The sequence below is a fragment of the Doryrhamphus excisus genome, chromosome 2 (genome assembly GCF_030265055.1).
Source record: "Doryrhamphus excisus isolate RoL2022-K1 chromosome 2, RoL_Dexc_1.0, whole genome shotgun sequence".
Classification (NCBI taxonomy): Eukaryota; Metazoa; Chordata; class Actinopteri; order Syngnathiformes; family Syngnathidae; genus Doryrhamphus; species Doryrhamphus excisus.
The window spans coordinates 5,281,984-5,298,168 of record NC_080467.1 but is presented as its reverse complement, the minus strand read 5'-3'; the positions used below and the strand labels follow the sequence as shown (position 1 = coordinate 5,298,168).

At 40.2% G+C, this 16,185-nt stretch overlaps 2 protein-coding genes across 5 annotated transcripts in view; both read right to left on the bottom strand.

The window, feature by feature from the left end:
- Nucleotides 1–103: 103 nt before the first annotated feature.
- eif4e1c (eukaryotic translation initiation factor 4E family member 1c) lies at nt 104–10,923 on the bottom strand. 4 transcript variants are annotated; one of them, XM_058054321.1, is made up of 8 exons: nt 10,729–10,923; nt 10,309–10,382; nt 7,889–7,998; nt 4,883–4,978; nt 2,483–2,546; nt 2,284–2,397; nt 783–922; nt 104–681 (listed from the first exon to the last, which is right to left on the bottom strand). In XM_058054321.1, exons 2-8 carry the CDS (start codon nt 10,324–10,326, stop codon nt 567–569), a joined length of 657 nt encoding a protein of 218 aa, XP_057910304.1. In that variant the 5' UTR covers nt 10,327–10,382; nt 10,729–10,923; the 3' UTR covers nt 104–566. The 4 variants fall into 4 exon arrangements, with proteins under 4 accessions (XP_057910304.1, XP_057910314.1, XP_057910295.1 ...); XM_058054331.1 differs by having other exon boundaries at nt 10,740–10,923; XM_058054312.1 differs by lacking the exon at nt 10,729–10,923 and having other exon boundaries at nt 10,309–10,582.
- A 1,062-nt stretch (nt 10,924–11,985) lies between these two features.
- Nucleotides 11,986–16,185, bottom strand: part of tet1 (tet methylcytosine dioxygenase 1) — a 40,371-nt gene continuing 36,171 nt past the window's right edge. The window contains exon 13 of the mRNA XM_058054181.1: nt 11,986–15,951. Within this exon, the coding sequence (XP_057910164.1) occupies nt 14,987–15,951 (965 nt within the window). The 3' untranslated portion in view covers nt 11,986–14,986. The remainder of the gene's footprint in view (nt 15,952–16,185) is intronic.

The following is a 16,185-nucleotide window of genomic DNA, read 5'->3' as shown; positions in this document are numbered from 1 at the left end:
GTTAGGAAGAGGACAGTGAAAAGCATACATAGTTCCTTTCGCCAGCATCTTTACTTTTATGGTACACTGTTATTAAAAAAAAAAGGCATGGATATGCAGTAGTCCGCATTTTTTTTAACCTTAACCAAAAAAAAAAAAAAAAAAAAAAAACATTTCTTTCAACCGCAATGCATACATTATAAATAAATGTAAGAACCTTGTTTAGAACCTGTTTAGAACCTTTTTAAGCCAGTAGGGCCTGTGTGGTTCTTCAGAGGGTACACCAAGTTAAAACTGCGCTGTGCTGACTTTTGCAAACCATCTCCCTTTTTTTTAGGTAGCTAGATATCATTTGTTCTTCCACCAGCTGCAAAAAAAAAAAAACAAACAAAAAAAAAAACAACTACTGTCAGCTATGCTAGGGGAGGACCCGGCCGTTAATCTCTTCGATGCTAAAAAGGAAATTGTGTTCTCTTGCTCAAATGGGCCAGGCGGTTAAAAGGGAAGAACACGACAGTAGTGGATGAGTCCGAATGTTAAATGTGATGATGATGATGAGGGCTTGCAAGCCAGTTGAAATGAGTGTTTCAAACGGTGTACATGTTCTTGGTGGTGGAGCCGCTCTTGCTGGACGTGTCGTCATGTGACTGGTAGCCCAGCATGGCTTTGATGGGGATCTTCAGACAGTCCTTATAAAGTTGCCTGTGTGGGGGGGAAGGAGGAAGGCACAGATGGGTGTTAAAGGTCAACTTGGTAAATGTGAAAAAGACATGGGGGGGGGGGGGGGGGGGGCAATGGCGTACCCTATCGTCATGATGGCGTCCCTGTTTTGGCAATTACTCGTCCAGATGGCGAGTTTGTCGCCTTTATGTCTGATGTTGACCACGGCGCCGCACACGTCTTCACTCGCCTCATTGAACGACTCACCGACCAAACATAGGAGCTGCAAAAACACACAAGCGCTCATACAAGGCTAGCCAAAGCGTCTCGTTAATTATTCTGAAATTTAAAAAATATAATTTTTTTTTAAAAATAATGACAAAAAGCCACAAGTTTTGTTAAAACCACAGAGGTAAATAAAAAAAAATTACAAAAAATTAAACATTCATTATACGATACATAATACTTTTTCATCACAGTTAATTGGCAGATTTCATTTGGTGCCGGTGTTCGTTTTGGAAATGGACATTTACAGCGAGATTCCATCATTTTTTCCTCAGAATTGAGTGAATCAATATTTTTTTCCTACTGCTTGATCTAAAAAAAAAAATGTTTTTGACTATCAACTTTTTTTTCTTGATTTCTTTTAGTGTTTCTTAAAGCCAGAAAATTGCAGTTTTAAATGACTTGAGTTTTGTGGCATTTCTGTAATTCTATAGTCTTGAACCAGTCATGATGTGCTATATATATCACTATATTGACACTTACTATGGTACCCATTATGTCATTGGATGCTCATATCACCTTATACTTTGGTACATGACAAAAAAAACAACAAATTTGTATAAAAAAATAATAAAAAACCTTAAAAAATTCACAAAAAATTAAAACTTAAATTATACTAGGAAAGCAGGAAGTGCTATACATATCACTATATTGACAGTTACTATGGTACCCATTTTGTCATTGTATGATCATATCACCTCGTACTTCGGTACGTGACAAGAAATTAAAAAAAAAAAAAAAAAACTTAAAAAATCACAAAAAATTAAAACTTAAATTATATTAGGAAAGCAGGAAGTGCTATACATAACTATATTGACAGTTACTATGGTACACATTATGTCATTGGATGGTCATATCACCTCGTACTTCGGTATGTGACAAAAAATTATTTAAAAAAAATAAAAAAAAGTAAATTATATTAGGAAAGCAGGAAGTGAACAAATGTAACAGTTACTGATTGTAAAAGTACCAGATGGAGGGGTAGGATTTAATAAGCTTTGCTTCTTCCTACTCCTTTTGGACATGTGGAACTGTGAACTGATTATGTGATGCATTTAATTGTAATCTGATGCATGTTCAAATGAAATTAACCCATTACCATTAAATAGCTTTCCACTCCTACTACCCAATATAGTAAACAATTGAGCTACTGTAACCAAACAATAAGAGTAAATGTGTTCCATGTGGAACCTCAGTGATCGAGTCTAGTACTGAAGTATTACTGCCACCTAGTGGCCACTGTAGAATACACAATGTGAATGCTTCTTCCACATTGGATTTGTATTTTAATTCATTGATGCTCAAAATGCCTGACGGATGCCAAGTACAATTTGATCAAATGTGCACCTTCTTTCTTACCGTCTCCATCCAGTAGCGATCCAGGTCATTGTGCCTCTGCTGTTTGTTGAGGGTGATCAGCCATCGACCCCCCAGTTTATTCCTGTCGTCCTCCCACATGGGCTTGATCCCATCCTGGAAGATCAAATATCCATCAGGAAAGGCGTTGCGTTGATGTCGAAGTGCTCAAAGTGACCAATCTGATAGCGGGGAAGCCTACCTTGAATAAGCAATAATCACAACCAATACCGAGTTTGCTTGGCTGCTGTATGTGGTTGTACAACCTGCAAGACAAACATGAGGGAACACTGAAGACGGACAACACTTAAAGGAAAAGTGCACTTTTGGAATCATGTGATCGCCAGGTGATGAGTTGAACAAAATGGCGGCAACGTCTGGCAGTCTCTCCTGTTCGTCGACTGTTTTTGCCTTTGGAAAAGCTAACGCTAGGTCTAGCGTTCCTTTCTGTGTTGCTACGTTTTCTTCTGTCATCTTTGACAAACAACAGTTAGCCATTCATTCATTTTCTACCGCTTTTTCCTCACAAGGGTCGCGGGGTGCTGGAGCCTATCCCAGCTGTCTTTGGGCGAGAGGCGGGGTACACCAATCACAGGGCACATATAGACAAACAACCATTCACACTCACATTCATACCTATGGACAATTTGGAGTGGCCAATTAACCTAGCATGTTTTTGGAATGTGGGAGCAAAACCGGAGTACCCGGAGAAAACCCACGCATGCACGGGGGGAACATGCAAACTCCACACAGAGATGGCCGGAGATGGTGGAATTGAACCCTGGTCTCCTAGCTGTGAGGTCTGCGCGCTAACCACTAGACCGCCGTGCCGCCCAACAGTTCAATTCATCGGAAATAACTGATAACGCTAATACATTCTCTTGCCGGCCTCCACGACCATCTCATTGTGCGTGTTAGCTCACTTCCACCAAAAGTCCCCAATAGCCGTCCTTGGCTATACCTGCTGGTAACTAACAGCTTATAACTTATATTATGAACTCAGCCCAAAGTACATAGAAATAACTTAGGTCTTGTGGAGCCATCTGCCAGGACTTTGAAGCTAAATTTACTATTCAATGATGCTTTTCCCGTTTTTCTGACCTATAAATGTAGTTAGCATGTCGTATTCGGGTGTTAAACCATGCCAGACTTTCAGATCAGGAGGTTTGAGCACCGAAAGACGTTTGGGATGGCTTTTTTTTTCCATCACAGTGTCACTCCTCCATTCAGCCAGTGACTTCCTTATATGGGCGTGCCAGCTGTACAAGCCGGGTGGGACCAATCACAGTGGAGTAGTTGTGCCTGGAGGCGGGCCATGGGTGGAATAAAACAAAAACACACCGTTTTGGAAATCCAAGGAGACAACCGGAATAGGTGCAGATTCTGGAAAATCTAGAAAGCTTACTGTGTGGGTTATTGAGTGTAGCAGCTCTATCGGAGTCCACAACTCAATACAAAAGGGCCGAAAAATGAGCATAATAGGTTCACTTTGAAAAACCCAATTTTCTTTCTCCATTTCCTTAATACATCTACGTCATCCGCAATGATGGCCGCCAACAGTCCAGTGTTCGGTGGTGCGGGAAAAAAATGTGTTTGTCCCCGACCCAATTTCTTTTCTTGCATTTTTGTCATACTTAAATGTTTCAATGACTTTTGTCTAGTCAGACCAGAGTATTTTCCCAAAGGTCTTGGGGATCATCAAAATGTTTTCTGGCAAAATTCAGACTTAATGTTAGTTGAGCAGTGGTTTTGGTCTTGGAACCAAATATCCCCTGGTTTTGGTCTTGGAACCAAAACCACTGTTGGCCATTCAGGCTAACTTTCTTATGGTGGAGTCACCATAAGAACCGTAAGAGTCACCTGCGCTCTTGGGGTCGTTTTTGGTTCACCGCTCTTCCACATTTTTACCATTTGTGGATAATGGCTCTCACTGTGGTTCACTAGGGTCCCAAAGCTTTAGAAATGACTTGAGAAGAGATCCAAATCCCTTTTTCCTGTTTGTTCCTTAATTTCTTTAGATCTTGGCGTGTCTAGCTTTTGAAGATCTTTTGGCCTTTGTCGGGCAGGTTCTATTTAAGTGATTTCTTATCAGGTATCAGATGTGGCAGTAAGAAATTGAACTCGGGTGTGATGAACCAGGCATGTTTTAACAGGGGGACAATCACTTTCACACAGGGCCACTATGTCGTTTTTTTTCTCCCTTAATAAAATGTTTTATTTTAAAACTGCATTGTGTTATTTGACCCTCAAACATTTAAGTGACAAACATGCAAGAAAAAAAAAATGGACTGGAAAGGCGGGGCAAACTTTTTCCACACCACTGTATGAACATTATATCCCCTGGGAACAATCGTTTCATATTCAGACAAAAAAAATGGGACAACCGGAGTCCCCAAACAAACTGGTCCACCTTTCAGTGTTCCACTGTAGTGGAATTCCTTTATGATCAGTGACATAGGTAGTTCTCTTCATAAAAAAAACGGGAGCAAGTGACTGTTTTTTGCTATTGTGTGAAGCCATGAGTGATCATCCAATAGGACGCCAAAGTTATAGCACCTTTAGCGGAATGGTACTGAAATGACAAAAAAAAGACAATACTTACGCCCAGAAATCTTCCACTGTGTCAAACTTGTAAATAAGACGCAAATTCTCTGTCCAGCTTTTGCTCTTGTCGTTTTTGAAATACCACAGGGCCCATCTGGGGGAGAAAACAAGCAGTCAGCTCAAGAATGAATTATCGCCCATTGACAGCAAGACATTCTCATATGGTGAACAAGTTCTTCAAACCATCATAAAAACTGCTCAACGCTACTGCTTCATGCTATACTCATGTGTGTTACTGTACTTTTCCTGCAGTAAACCTGAAATTTCCCCTCATGGGAGTAAAAGGCATATCTTATCTTAGATATAAGAATTCACCCCCTCAGGACAAAAATGGTTTCGTCGAAGAAAAAACCAGCAACATGCATTGAATGCAAGGGCAAAGAGAAAAGTGCAGCATAAATGAAGCCTTTGTTTACAACAGCTGAGGTATTCTTTCATGTGTTTGTTGGGGGGGGGGGGGGGGGGGCAGCAAGGGAGGGTTCGGGGCAACATGAGGCCATGGGCTGAACTCTGTGACCGCCCTGCAACCGCCCCCCCCAACTTCCTTTCTTCCGACGCATCACCCACCTCCCCACCTCTGTGAAGGCTCTGGTGTCACCACATGCACCATCACTGGATGTAAACAATATAACCCTCCTCTTGTGTTTTACATTTTAATGCATAAAAAGAGTCACATAACATTTGTTTAATTCATCAAGGCTTTTTTACTTTGTCAGGAAACTATTTCAACAAAATAAAACCCCAAAATAAATTTTTACTACATTTTAAAATGGTCTGGTTGAAATGATGACCACTTTATTGTTAGGGTCTGTTTCGACCCGGTTATAATAATATGACTATAAAGCAATATTTTGAGCCACAACTGAAATCATAAGTGTACAATTAGCCAACACAATGACAACCAGCTCCTCTTCTCATCATGTAAGCTCATTTTGACCGTTTTTTTTTTCAGTATACCAGCAGAAAAACAAGGTCCACACATGTGAGGTGAATTCACATTTACAATTTGGATCATGGAAAGAATGGCAAGAAGTACAGGGAACCAAGATCTGGACCTGTTTTGCTTTTTGATTTCAGTTTATACTAAAGTTCTGTTGCTGAAAACAATAACTTTTTCTACCTTTTCTTGACATTTTATTAATATATATGGGGCAAAATTCACCCGAACGCCATAGATGTTTCTTTAGTAATTAATACTAAAATGAGAAAATAAATAAAACTAATTGATTTTAGAGATACATTTTATAGCTCTCAGTAATAGCCAGGTAACAAAATAATTCAATTTATTAATATGATTCTTTTGAGGTTCATTTGACCATTTTTGGAAATAGAAATGGAGGGGTATAGTGACAAAATGCCCACATCAAAAGTATTAAAACCAACATTTTCATGGATGAGGAAGCCTAAGAAGGTAACCAAGACACGAGAAGCTAATTTGATTGTAACTTATTGATTTTAGTGTATTTTATAGCTGATTTAATACATGGGTCAAAACCAACCCAACCAATCGGATCGTTTTGTTCAAAATAAACCAATGCCCTTGTATCGTATTGGCAACCATAAATCGAGATCGGTCAATCGTCACCCCCCCCCCTACTAATTTTCTATTACAACAGAATGGGTGACTAACATCAGTAACATTATCCACATCTCTGTTCTTACATTTTAACTGAGACGCCGGTTGCTACCTGGCCGCAGTCTTACCTGTGAAACCATAACCACGTGCGCCAAGTCTACAGCGGCACACGGGAAAAGCCTGGCCCAGGCTGGACAAGCAGAATGGTCCAGAAGCGACTTTTCAAGAGAATCAAGTCAGCTAAACAAAACAATATTCCTGAATAGCTCACAATTGTTTGCTCACTGTTGCTGTGGAATTGTTGGGTTCCCATGCAGGTACAGCGTTTCCGCTATATGTAAATTGACCGTGGTGGTACACCACCGCAAAATAAAGAGCTCTCGTCTTATTATAATTCTTATGGCTTGTCAGCAAAACCCTATTTGTGTCGAACTTGTGCAACAGAAACAATGTGGTGTAGCTTTAGACGGTGGTCTCCGACAGGGAGCTCCCTAGCTGGGTAATTCACCAAAGAATATTTGCTTCACATCTTAGTAGTTTGGAAGTGTTCCACTGTATTTAATGAAAAATCAGCATAAGTGATGCGTTTGTAAATACAGTAAACCTCGGATATATCGGATTCAATTGTTCCCACTGGTTTTGTCCGATATAAGCGAAATCCGTTATATGCGTATACCGGAAAATGTCCGTTTTACGCATATATCGGATTTATATCTGGTATATGCGTAAATCGGATTTTATCCGTTATAAAAAGGCACTTCCTTGACTATGTTTCCAATGTACCTGGACGTGCAGGCAACGCTGCAAACGCTGCAAATGACGTCGTATAGCAGCCTGTCACGATTCGGCGAATCGGAGCGCCACGATGCGGCCATCCGATATATGCAAGGGAAATTTAATGGAAATGCATTGGAACGGGACTGGAGATTTTGTCCCAAATAGGCAAAATCTGTTATAAAAAATATGATATATGCAATGAATTTTTATTGGAAATGCATTACAGAAAAATTGGTTCTTTTTTATCTGTTCGTTGTGAGCGAATTTCCGATATATCCGAGGTTTACTGTATAATATTTGGGAGTTCTCTCTGCAGTTCTCCTTGTTCTGTTAGTTGTTGACAAAAGTTCAATAAAAACTGATTTAAATCAACAAAATAACTTAAAAATAAGGTAGTTAGGTAGGAGATTTAAAGTAGATGAGTCCATACTAATATCCGTTATGTCAGATACCGGCAGAATGACTGATAATTGCTATGCTAACCTCTCTGCCACAAAGGGAAAAAAAGTCTACATCTCTGTGATGCTTAGTTAGTTGAGAATATTCTATAAGTCCCCCCCCACCACCACATTCACCTACATTTGGCATCGCCACACAATCACCTTGGTCGTTACACAATGTTGTGACAAAGCAGCCGTTTTTCGTTCTCACTTGTTTTGCAAGGGGTGTTTGATGTACGGTTCCTGGCTCACAACTTGGCTGTCGGGTTGTGGTTGTGGTTGCGGTGGTGGTGGTTGCGGCTCTTCAGTTTCGGGTGCTTTCTGCAGAGGCAAAAGACAAACATTGGCAAAAATTAAATATGACCACAAATGGACGGTCTATTAACGCCACGCAGATTAGTCGTCTTTAGGGGAGTCGCGAGACAGTTAAATCTCAAGAAGAGACCATGCACAATTTTAAGAAAAGTTCAATTCAACAATGTGACAACCTGGTCACAATGCAGGTGTGTTTTGAAATGACACTCGAAGCTTTTAGTCAAATTTCTTCCATTAATGCCTTGCACATTGCCATTTCCACATCATCATCATTCATAGTAGTGACGCCATTGTATACAGTCTTGGTTGGTTTCTAGCTGCCCTGTTAATTTCTCCAAATGCCTTTGCAAAGAGTATTTATTCCATTTGCACAGTGGAAGCACAAACAAATATAATTCACACCATCAAATTTCTATAAATACTTTTTTTTTTTTTTTTTAATTGTACTTAATGAATTGCATCACAAAAGTTGCCATTTTACACAAGGAACACTGTTATTAGCATGACAGCCGATACACTCTCCTCACTCTCGACCTTTAGCGAGCATCACCGGCCTGGGCAGGGCAGTCACCTCGAAACGATCCCAATAATTCACTGACTTTCTTTGGACTTGTGGCTCTGGTCTTATGGAGTTAGCAAGCGTGTTGTTGGATGCCTTTATGGATTAGTCTATTAGTTCAAAAGTTACCCTTTCTGCATCTTCTGTGATTAACGGCAGAAAGCACAAGACCAAAAGATAACAGAAGATGGCAATAACAGCAAAAAAATAAAATAATGTCAATACAGGTTCACCTACGTAAACATTGTGCAAAGTTATTTAGGTTCAGGAGTTCAATTCAGAACTGTATTGTAGCGGGTTACCCAGCTAGCCTTGTGATGCGTTGCTTGGGTTGTAGTTTCGCACGTGTGTGCGGCGGGGGTGTTTATTTTTATACAGTCTGTGTGGTTCAGTATATAAAGATGCACTATGTATTCCATATATGTTAATCATATATAACTATGTGTAAAACAACTCTCAAAATAAACTAAATGAAGCCTCGTTGCAAAAAACATTTTAAAAATTTATAAATATAAAATTATGCACAAAAATATTCATTCATTTTCTACCCCCTATCCCAGCTGTCTTCGGGCGAGAGGCAGGGTACATCCTGGACTGGTGGCCAGCCAATCACAGGGCACATATAGACAAACAACCATTCACACTCACATTCATACCTATGGACAATTTGGAGTCGCTAATTAACCTAGCATGTTTTTGGAATGTGGGAGGAAACCGGAGTACAAGGAGAAAAACCATGCATGTACGAGGAGAACATGCAAACTCCACACAGAGATGGCCGAGGGTGGAATTGAACCCTCCTAGCTGTGAGGCCTGCACGCTAACCACCCAATCACCGTGCAGTCCTACAAAAATACGTCTCCAATAACTACATTGAAGTAACCCAGTGCAACCATGTAATATAATTTGATATACCACTGCTATATTATTATAAAATATCTACATACATAATTCAACAGCAAAATGATGATTTTCCTCTGTGAAGTTCTCTTCATGAACTGGCATTCAAATAAGCTCACGTCGTTATTTGTTTTTTGATGATTCGTTCATAATTGACATCGACTGTTCGGACGAGTACCCGAATCAGTACAACTCGAGTCTCAATGAAGGACGTTACCTGGTTTCCTTTGAATGTATCTAGCGGTAGCTCGGGGTGAGTACGTCGGCGAGTTAACGGAGACTCTCGCGAGTTCATGACTAGACCAACGCATCTAATTGGTACAGTGTAAGCATTTTGATTTTTGATTGCTGGAAATAAAGGGCACTTCCTGAAACAAACCGAAGTTTCTTTCTGACTTCCTTCTTGTGCGACTCAAGCTAGCCACAGTGTGTTTTATTAGTTAGTTAGCTTCGAATGTTAGCTTACGGGCTCGGCTAACTGCAAGCGATACACACGTGTCACTGATTTAATTAAAGACCGAGGACCATGTTCATTTTAAATGTTCTCACAAAACTGATTAAAAACAAGAGATGCTAATTTATGTAACAATCATGTTTTTTAAGACAGCAACACAAATAGAGTTTGAATGAACGCCGTCCAGTCAAGGCAAGCCTCCCTGCAGTGGATGCTACATGCTAACAGTGATCCACGCTAAAGTACGCTACTGCTAACGAAACCGCAGAGATTATCCCTCAAATACTCCATGGTATTGCGATGGTGTGTCACTAAGTGACGAATGGGTCGGCTATAGCGAGTGTACGATGCTTATTTGGAGTGTAGATTAACGGATAGTTCAGTTAGCTTTGACTCCACTTACCGGCTCCGATGTCGCCATCTTGACAGTAGAACTGATCTGTCGGTTAAGCCCTCTGCGTCACACCAGCCAGTCACCTACGGGAGCCGACAGTAGCCAAACACAACCGCTTTCCTACTACGCACTATTTAGATGGGTGGGTGTACGTTTTATGAAAACAATTGTTATAAAACAGCTCGTTTTGTTGGTAATAAATATGGATAAATCCCGTTTACTACAAACAAAACACAGTGCTTACAAAATATGACACTATTAAAAATGGCCGACCATGGCTAACTAGTTTATCATTACCATTTAAAAAGTACTACTTCCTTTTCTTTCGATATGAATTAATAAACAAAATACATTAATGGTACTTTGTTACAGCGAATTTCATTGTGTTAGTATTATAAATAGAGCCATTGCGAAACATGGCTCACTTACCTTGTCATTACCTAAAATAGAGCCTTATGGCACAATCCAAATTTGGCAAACATGGCGCCCAACAGTTTTGAGTATGTGAATCCGCTTTCAAACTCCGCCAAGATGGTGGTGTTGCAGAGAACACACAAGTGGGGGGCGCTCTGGGCCTTTGGGTGCTTCATGTTTGGAGCCTTCGCGGATGAGAGAGCAGAGCAGAAGACCTTTCTTCACCCGGTGGTAGGCGAGGAGCCTCCAGTCTAAATGATGATATCAAAAGTCTAAATCATGATATCAAACGCCTAAATAATGATATCAAGAGTCTAAATGGTGATATCAAGCGTATAAATGATGATATCAAACGTCTAAATGATGATATCAAAAGTCTAAATGATATCAAGAGTCTAAATGATGATATCAAAAGTCTAAATGATGATATCAAAAGTCTAAATGATGATATCAAACGTCTAAATGATGATATCAAATGTCTAAATGGTGATATCAAAAGTCTAAATGATGATATCAAAAGTCTAAATGATGATGATGATATCAAAAGTCTAAATTCATTCATTCATTTTCTACCGCTTTTCCTCACGATGATATCAAATGTCTAAATGACGATATCAAAAGTCTAAATGATGATATCAAACGTCTAAATGATGATATTAAAAGTCTAAATGATGATATCAAGAGTCTAAATAATGATATCAAGTGTCTAAATGGTGATATCAAAAGTCTAAATGATGATATCAAAATTCTGAATGATGATATCAAAAGTCTAAATGATGATATCAAATGTCTAAATGATGATATCAAAAGTCTACATTATGATATCAAGAGTCTAAATGATGATATCAAACGTCTAAATGATGATATCAAATGTCTAAATCATGATATCGAGAGTCTAAATGATGATATCAAAAGTCTAAATGGTGATATCAAAAGTCTAAATGATGATATGAAGTCTAAATGATGATATCACATGTCTAAATTATGACCTCAAGAGTCTAAATGATGATATCAAACGTCTAAATGATGATATCAAATGTCAAAATCATGATATCAAACATCTAAATCATGATATCAAGAGTCTAAATGATGATATCAAAAGTCAAAATCATGATATAAAACGTCTAAATGATGATATCAAAAGTCTAAATGATGATATCAAAAGGAAAACAACAGCAGGAAGCCTGAGTGAGGAAGAGTACAAATTAGTCTCCTGGAAATGAATAGAATTATCACCATGCTTGTTTTATACAGGCGGAATAAATAAAGGACACTGGTGCCACTTTAATATGTTTTATGTATTAAAGATGCCAAAAGCAGTCCATGGTGGGTCAATATATGCTAAGCTAACAAAACATATTTGCTTTGTGTTATATCTGACAAAACAAATAATGTAAATTTTTCATTTACCATGGACACCCCTGTGTCGAAACTACAAATCAATCAATTTGCTTCACCGCAAAACAAAAGAGTAAAAAAAAAATCAATTGTGTCCAAAATATAAATATGACTTTATTTCACAATCCCAAAAGAGATCAGACATCCGTAAAAGGAATGCAAAATGTAAGTCTCTTCTCAAGTCTAAAATGGATATAATTTTTTTTTTTTTTTGCCACGTACAGTAATTCCGTTGCAAAATAAACAAGAGCCTCCATTGTCTACACACAGTACAGTAAAAACCATATAGGTCACATACATATTTACACAACATTTGAATGCGTTAAAAAGTTTTGTTTTTTTTTTCCAGGTTTTTGCAATGCTGGTGCTAGCTTCAGGTTGGTACAAAACACACTTTCTATATACGCTTTTGCCACGTGGACTTGATACAATTAAAAAAAAAAAAGTGTTAATTATTGTTGCGTTTTCCATGCTTACATTCATTTCTTTGTGTCTTTTCTTGTCATTTTTTCCTGCTGTGGAAGACATTAAAGTGGACTATGATTTGCAACTGATGATATCTAAATAATAAAACTGAATCCAATCTGTTGCCAGCCCATTTTTAAGAAAATGTCCATACAACTTTATTTGCATTGACTCCCATCAAGGTCTTAAAGAGCACCGTCGCATTTGAGCATAGGCTGAGTCGTAGCGTTAGCACCAAGAGGAAGGTGTGTAAAGGAACGATGTGTTCGATTGCAAATCAAATCCCCCCATAGCTCTGAACGAGCATGACTGAGAGGAGTGGTTTAGAGGCAAAATATGTGTTAGAAACGCTGATCATATTTGTAATTTTATAAAAATGTGTTGGCATAGATAACACTTTGTGCTTTGTGGAAGAAAAAAAACAAATAGAGGTCTTACAAGCACCGATAAAATGTATAGTAAGTCCTATGATCACAAGTGAACAACATGATAAAATGCATTTCCAGCAGATGAACATATATCAAGTAAGTGCCCGCTAAAGGATAAGCACTTCATTGTTGTAGTAAATCATAATGCTAATGTCAATTTCCTTAAATATGTATCATATTTTTTCCACTCAAATAATGCAGGAATACTGTAAAATAAAGCTGTGATATACATTTCTCAAGGGAAATTCAACAAAAAAAAGTGCTTCTTGGCAAACTTCCAGAAAAGAAAACATGAATAATTCCATTAGGATTCAACGGACACCGATGCGGAAAGCCATGATGCTACACAAAATCATCTGCACTAAATATTTGTATGATAGCGTATGGGAAAAGGCTACAGTGAGAATCAGACTTGTGCAAAAATCCAAATTTGGAATTTGAGTCAATTCATTCCAAGCACTGGAATTACAGGAATTAATTGCAACTCAAGAGAAATTCCTAAATTTTGGCTAAAGTACTCACTTAGACACGTTGGAGAGTCTATGTCTAAGTGGAAGAAGATGGACGGATTGACTATTATTTTTTTAATATTCAAATTCATTAGGAAAACTTGGATAAAAAAAAGCAAATTAAGTACTCATTCATTCATTCATTTTCTACCGCTTTTTCCTCATGAGGGTCGCAGGGGTGCTGGAGCCTATCCCAGCTGTCTTTGGGCGAGAGGCGGGATACACCCTGGACTGGTCGCCAGCCAATCACAGACAAGATCATTTAGACAAACAACCATTCACACTCACATTCATACCTACGGACAATTTGGAGTGGCTAATTAACCTAGCATGTTTTTGGAATGTGGGAGGAAACCGGAGTACCCGGACAAAACCCACACATGCACGGGGAGAACATGCAAACTCCACACAGAGATGGCAGAGGGTGGGGAAAGACAAAATAAGAAGCCAAAAAGTTACCACTTCCACACAAAATAGGAGGAGAATTCATTCATTTTCTACCGCTTATCCTCACGAGGGTCGCGGGGGGTGCTGGAGCCTATCACAGCTGTCTTCGGGGTGAGAGGCGGGGTACACCCTGGACTGGTGGCCAGCCAATCACAGAGCACATATAGACAAACAACCATTCACACTCACATTCATACCTATGGAAAATTTGGAGTCGCTAATTAACCTAGCATGTTTTTGGAATGTGGGAGGAAACTGGAGTACCCGGAGAAAACCCACGCATGCACGGGGAGAACATGCAAACTCCACACAGAGATGGCCGAGGGTGGAATTGAACCCTGGTCTCCTAGCTGTGAGGTCTGCGCGCTAACCACTCGACCACCGTGCAGCCCTTTACTGTAACTTATTCATTGTAATTTCCATTCTACTTTATTCAATTAACAATGCAATTCTACTTCCTGTGTGCAAGAGTCATGCTCAATTCATTTTTTGGAATTTTGCACAAGCCGCGTGAGAACAGCACCGGCGAGAAGAAAACAGAAAAAAAAAAAAAAAAAAGCGAGTAATTGCGATGCACGCCAACACATAATGTACGCCATCATAGAACTCTTGCAGTAAACAGGCTGGAACACCAGGAATTACAAAGAAAAATCACTCTGATCTGAAATAAATAATCACATTGTTTTTGTTCTTTATCGTGAATATATATATAGATATATATATATATATTTATATATATATATATATAAAACCAGTTTTTAAAAAAAACCTTAAAAACACCTTTAAAATGCTTCAAAGCACCATCTCTTTGACAAACAAAACAAAACACCGAAACTCACAGTAAAAAAAAAAAAAAAAGATAAGAACTTTGGTCTTCCTGGTCGCTCATGGACGAGGAAGACCAAAGCAACAGAGATAAGAAGATCACGATGAGAACCAGGTAGAAAAAACTAAAACCAAGACGAGCAGTCTCAAGTTGATTGAGGTAAGGCATAAATAAGCACAGTGTGTGTGTGTGTGTGTGTGTTAAGTCCAGCTGTTGTAAGGACCCGTCACGTGCGTGAGGGCGTACGGGGACACAGTGACGACGCCGTCCCTCGGGAGCGTCCATGTTTGCCGCGTGGGAACATTCATCACCTTCCATGCTTCCTCCTCCCCTGTTCCCTCCTCCGGATCCCTACCAGCGCTTCCGTTTCCCGCTTCCTCCATCCTCAATCTCTCCACCTCCTCCTCCCTTTCCCGCTCCCGCTTGGCCATTTTGGCGTCCCACATGGCCATGCCGTGACCCGGCTCGTTGAGGGACTTATGCTGGTAGAAGACCAATGAGATGCGCGTGGGGTGGCTGCGGTCGGGTTTGAGTATAGGCGTCGTGGCGTGGAGCTCCCGCCGTGCGCACTCGATGAGAATGGAGCCGTGCGACGGCGCCACCGCGACACCGCCTATGTCGTGGTCCAGGAAGTTGTGCTCGCTGTCTGACCACACCTCTTCCTGCTTCACTTCCTCCGGGTCCATGTCGAGGGAGGAGAAGTCGTGGCTCAGGAGCCGGGCGCCCACGTCCCCTGCCGTCCTGTGGAGTCCGTTGAGCCTGCTGAAGAGGCCCTCAGAGGTAGGTTGAGGGGAGAAGGAGGAGCGGGGAGGAGCGCTCCCGCTGGGGGAGGGTCTCCGTAGAGGAGACGCCGCCTCGCCGGGCTCAGTTTTCAGAGTACAGGGGTAATTATGAGGAGGTATACGTTCTGATGGCGATCCGAACGGGTTCTTGTTGTCGCCGGTTGCGGGGGGGTAACCATTCACTGCCTCATTCATCGCCTTGTATGCCACAACCGAACCGTTGTGGCCGTAGTGGACCCCCGGCAGAGCGTGGGGGCTGGGGGACATGAGCTCCCCCTGTTGGTGGTAGTTGCTGGTGTTTTGACTGTAAGTGCTGGGCTGGCACCGTCCAACGCTGGCAGGTCGAGGCGATACTTTGTAAGTGTTGTAAAGGGCGTGTTGCTCTGTTTGGAAAGCACAAAAATACATTAAAAAAATATAAAAATATATAAAAAAAGGCCTCAAATGGGGGGAAGGGGGGGTACAATTTGGAGTTCAACATAAAACGTAAAATACCAAATATTGGTTCCAGACCTGACCATGATAAGTCAATTTCTAGATCTAGTAGATTTCCTACTTTATAAATGGAATCTTTTTGTAGTTTTGTAGTAGAAAACCTGTTCATGAAATTCAAAATA

Coding starts and splice junctions, on each gene's coding strand:
- eif4e1c (XM_058054304.1), bottom strand. CDS start 9,746: ATGAACTCGCGAGAGTCTCCGTTAACTCGCCGACGTACTCACCCCGAG. Junction 4,979..7,888: donor AAACACCCCTTGCAAAACAA/GTGAGAACGAAA, acceptor TTTCTCCCCCAG/ATGGGCCCTGTGGTATTTCA. Junction 2,547..4,882: donor ACAGTGGAAGATTTCTGGGC/GTAAGTATTGTC, acceptor TTTGTCTTGCAG/GTTGTACAACCACATACAGC.